We start from the raw sequence: 4,886 nt of genomic DNA, 5'->3' as shown, positions 1-4,886 counted from the left end.
TCCACCGGACTGAGAGCAGAACAACAGCGCGAAAGCCCACAAGGCTTCTGGGAAATGTAGTCCGCCGGGCTGCGCGCCTCTTGGGCGCCATTCTCTGATTGGCCGTGAGCGAGGCTTACTCGGCGCTGCGGGCCCCGGTCTCCATGGCAACAGAGCAAGTTCTCTCCCGCCTTCCACCCCTACGCGCCCGCACCAGTTTGGTCCAGCCCCTGCGTTCGGTCCAGCGTGGCCCGGTTTGGAAAGACTAGTGGAGGTGGGAGGAGGGAGCGGTGATGCAGAAGTCATCTAAAAATTGGGGCGGGGAAAGGAGGCTACGGTTAGGAAGGCAAACAAACTGCGGAAGTTGTAGCAGACAAGTTGGGAGGACCGGTAGGTGCCCCCTCCCAAAAGGGAATGAGCAAGTGCCACGGCAGCAGGACTTTTCCCTTCTCTGATTCTGGAAGGTGCTAGACAAAAACATGGAACTAATTTCCCCGACAGTGATTATAATCCTAGGTTGCGTTGCTCTTTTATTATTCCTTCAGCGGAAGAATTTGCGCGGACCCCCGTGCATAAGGGGCTGGATTCCTTGGATTGGAGCTGGATTTGAGTTTGGCAAAGCCCCTCTAGAATTTATAGAGAAAGCAAGAATCAAGGTATGTGGCCTTAGCAGGTGGGGTTTCCGGAGGAGGTAATGTTTTCTTTTTTATTTTCTTTCATTGGATCTCAAATGCAACATTAAAACACAGGGAACATACCTGCTGTCCACAGACGATCATTCCTCAACTATCAACAGCTAAACTTTATGCAAGTTATTTCGAAAGAAATAGATTTTTATTGGTTATAAATAGATTTTTATCAGCTTGTAGCTGCCTTTTTGGAAGTAGATATTGATTTATAAATGCTAGTTACTTCATCGTAGTTTAAAAGTCCTAAGGGTACACATTAACTAAACACTTGGAATAATTCAGAAAGACAAAAGTGAAATATGGTTAATTTAAATTTATGAAAATGTGTTGTAAGTTAGTATCTGAACTGAAGTTAACACCACGCTGCTGTAAAAAATTGCTTGCAAACTTAGTCTTTGCAAATTTAGCCCGCACTGTATTTTCAGCTGGTGTTATTATTTGATGATGATGAGATCCATTTTCACTGCATACTAAGGAGATTAGTAATGTTGTAGTAGATGTTTTTGTCCTTAAAACAGCTTTCAAATATAGTGTATCTTTCAAAAATAGTGTGTAAGTTACTGCCAACTTTTTTCCTTTATTTCGGCGAATACTTCAATGTGCATTCCTGTGTGTGTGTTGTGTGGTTGTGCTTTTGGCACTTACTCGATTGTTTCCTCAGAATAAATTCCTAAAAGTGAAATTGCCTAGTCCAATGACATGAACATTTAAATTGTTCATATTATTGTGTCACTCTGGCCAAAGAATGTAACATTATACACCTTTTCTCGTCCTGTGAGTGTAGGGGATTGCCTAGTTCCTGATATTCTGGCCCATACTAGGTGCCATAATTATTGGGAGTCTGACACAGGAAAAATGATATATTTTAAAGGAATGTTTCTTTGTTTCCCATAGCCTTCCTTAGTCATGATTTTGATAAATGTTAAGGAACGTTTTTTACAAGCTTGTCTCAGAAGGTCAAGCAAGGTCAAAAATTATTCTGTTTTCTTCTAAAAGGTTTCTAGTTTCCCATTTTACATTTAGGTCTGTGATCCATTTTGAGGTTTGTTTTTTTTTTTTTTTTTTTTTTTTTTTTTTTTTTTGGTATGGTAAAAGTAAGGGGTGAGGTTAATTTCTTCCCCATCTGGATGCCAGTTGTTTCGATATCATATCCTGAAGGACTGTCATTTCCTCATTGATTGCCTTTGCATCTTTTCAAAAATAAATTGACCATATATGTGTAGATTTATTTCTAGCTTTTCTATCCTACTCCGTTGGTTTATATGCCCACTCCTTTGTTAATAGTACACTGTCTTAATACTCTAATTTTATAGTTAGTCTTTAAATCAGGCAGTGAAAGTTCTCCATATTTCTCTGTAATTGACTTGCCATTCAAGATTCTTTGCATTTTACTGTAAGTTTTAGAACTGGCTTGTCAATATCTATCATAAAGACTGCTATAATTATGATTGGAAGTTTGTTAAATCTATCGAAAAAGTGGGGGAGAATTGCCTTCATAACAATAGTAAGTCTTCAAATCTATGACTGCTCTGTGTCTTTCCATTTATTTAGCTATATAATTTCTTTCAGAAATGTTCTGTAGTTTTTGTGTTATGCCTGTGGTTGTTAACTATTTTATATTTTGAGGCTGTTGTAGATAAAATTGCTTTTACTTTTGTTTTCCATTCGTATCCTGTTGAAACATAAAAAATACAATCTGTTTTCTGTATATTAACTTTATACCTTGTGACTTTGCTAAATTCAGTTGATTACTTCTAGTAGCCTTGGAGAACCTTTAGGATTTTTATACATAAACAATATGTCTTGTAAATGGATAAATTTACTTCCTTTTTTCTCATCTTAATGCTTTTTATTTCTTTTTCCTCTATTACAATCAGTAGGATTTCTAGTATATTATTGAATAGAAGTGGTGAGAGTAGACAAGCTTGTCTTTTCCCTACTATTAGTGCAAATCGTTCTGTATTTCACCATTGAGTATATTAGCTGCAGATTTTTCCAAGGTGCCTATTTCAGTCCTGACCTTCAACCCGTATATAGGATTCTCAGTTGCCACCAGAGAAATAAATGGTGACTTACTATCTATTCATGTCCATCGTTTCCTAGCTGCCAATGAAATCCTTATCTCACCTGATTCTACCTCATCCTACATAGAAACAGAAACATCTGCATTTGTTTTAAAAGCTGCAAAGTATTCCCTAAATCATAGTTTACCTAAACAGTGACTTAATGACTGACATAATTTGTTTCTCATATTTTGCTGTTTTATCGTAGGAACAAGTGTCATTTCTATGTGTGCAAGTGTATCTATGTAGAATGAATTATCAGATTCAAAGTATAAATGCATTTATAATTTAGAGTGAAATAGGAAACCTTTTGAATGTGTTGAGCAGAGGAGTGATGGACTCTGATTTAAATCTTAAGGGTTCACTTTGGTTGCTCTGTTAAAAACAGGAATGCAAGAATAAAAGAAAGAAGATTAGTTTGAGGTTATTGCAATAATTCAAACTCGAGATCATTGTGGTTTCGACCATTGTGGTTTCAACCATGGTGATGGCAGTCGAAATTTGAGAAGTGGCTGGATATATTTTGAAGGTGGAAACAGCAGGGTTTACTGGCAAATTGCATGTGGTGTGTAAAAGAATGAAAAAGGTCCAAGATGACTCCAAAAAGTTTGGCTTGAGTAGCTAGAAAATGGGAGTTGCTGTCAAGTGAAACAGCCACAAATGCAAGAATTTATTGGAAGGGAAGAAGTTATCGGAAGTCCAGCTTTAGTTATGTTGGATTTTGATAAAAAATAAAAAATAAAATAATTAAAATTTTAAAAATTGAAAAAAAAAAGATATGATGAGATATGTTGGAGTTTGGGATGTTGCTATCCAAGTAGGAATACTGAGTTAAGCAGCTGGATAAATAAATTTGGAGTTTGCAAAAGATGTCCAGTGATGCATAGTTTCAGCCCCTTTTACCTATATCTTCAATAGCTGTCATTTCCCCTAAAATTCTTTTCACATATTTATTTCTATTTAATGTTTTTTTCCCACATTTCTAGACTCTCTTTTCCTTAGACTCTTTATTTCCTGTGGGTTGTAGTCTCCCTTGTGCTTCTTGTCATTGTCATTTCTCTCTCTCTCTCTCTTTTTTTTTAAGATTTTATTTATTCACTTATTTGAGAGAGAGAGAGAGAGAGCATGCATGAGTGGGGGTGGGGCAGAGTGAAAGATAAGGAGAGAGAATCAGACTCGTCGCTGAGCTTGGAGCCCAAAGAGATGCAGGGCTCCATTCCAGGACCCTGAGATCATGACCTGAGCTAAAACCCAGTCAGACACTTAACTGACTGAGCCACCTGGGTGCCCCAGTCATTGTTATCTTTTATTCAGAAATGTCTTTATTGTTTCTTTCTTTCCTGCGTTCCTTTATCTCCTAATTTTCCTCTGTTTTCTAGCTGCTTCCTCCATGACTTATATTTCTTCTTTGCTTATTTCCTTTGAAATTGCAATTATTACATTACTTCTTTTTTAATTCCGAAAATAACTTTGCATTATAGATTTTATGTACTCTATTGCAGAAGGTTTTTGGTAAGTTACTTCATCTATAAGGAAATTATGCTCTCCTTTTTTTCTTTTTTTAGGATTTTTCTTATGGTGCTGAATTTTTCCTTTTTTGTTTAACTGTATTTTAAGGAGTTGAGTTGTCTCGGACCAGCTGTCAGGCAGGAGGTTTTGCTGGGGGGCAGTTGCCTTCTAGGTTTCTTGATTTAAGTCTTTTATCCTCCCTTGCTACAGTGAAAATATAGTGGCTCTGTGTACCCATGGCTCCTGTGTTAGGATATAATCTTGCAGATTGGAGCCCTCGCTGCCTTGCTTCAATAGCTGCTGCTAGGAAAAGAGGCGACCCGTCTTCCCAGGTGTACTTTTCACTCTCGGAAGATACTGCTTCCTGGAGCCCGCTTTCTGTGTTATCTTTTGCTACCCCCCCCCAATATCCATGGCCTGTTTATCTTAGCCCATCTCATAGTGGTTCCAACTGTATATATTTCCTTCTAATATCTCAGAGTGTATAATTCTGAGCTTTTCCACTGTTGAGCCCCCTACAAATCCCCTTTTTCTTTCCCACCATGCTGTGATAGCTTCTAAGAACAGAACTGAAAGTTCTGTTGGTATCAGGTGCCAGGGACACACTGTTGTAGTTAGTAGACTTTCTTCTTATTGTCTAGCTCGA

The 4,886-nt window shown here is 37.8% G+C and overlaps 1 protein-coding gene across 2 annotated transcripts in view; it reads left to right on the top strand.

The window, feature by feature from the left end:
* The first annotated feature begins 143 nt into the window (after positions 1 to 143).
* LOC103664036 (24-hydroxycholesterol 7-alpha-hydroxylase) overlaps positions 144 to 4,886 on the top strand; it is a 90,991-nt gene continuing 86,248 nt past the window's right edge. The window contains exon 1 of one of the 2 annotated variants that reach the window (XM_008691836.2): positions 144 to 635. In XM_008691836.2, coding sequence (XP_008690058.1) covers positions 459 to 635 — 177 coding nt within the window. In that variant the 5' untranslated portion in view covers positions 144 to 458. The remainder of the gene's footprint in view (positions 636 to 4,886) is intronic. The other variant, XM_008691839.2, reaches the window with a different exon arrangement.

The sequence above is a fragment of the Ursus maritimus genome, unplaced genomic scaffold (assembly GCF_017311325.1).
Source record: "Ursus maritimus isolate PB19 unplaced genomic scaffold, ASM1731132v1 scaffold_29, whole genome shotgun sequence".
Lineage (NCBI taxonomy): Eukaryota > Metazoa > Chordata > Mammalia > Carnivora > Ursidae > Ursus > Ursus maritimus.
The sequence above is the reverse complement of the archived record's forward strand: the minus strand, read 5'-3'. Positions and strand labels throughout refer to the sequence as shown.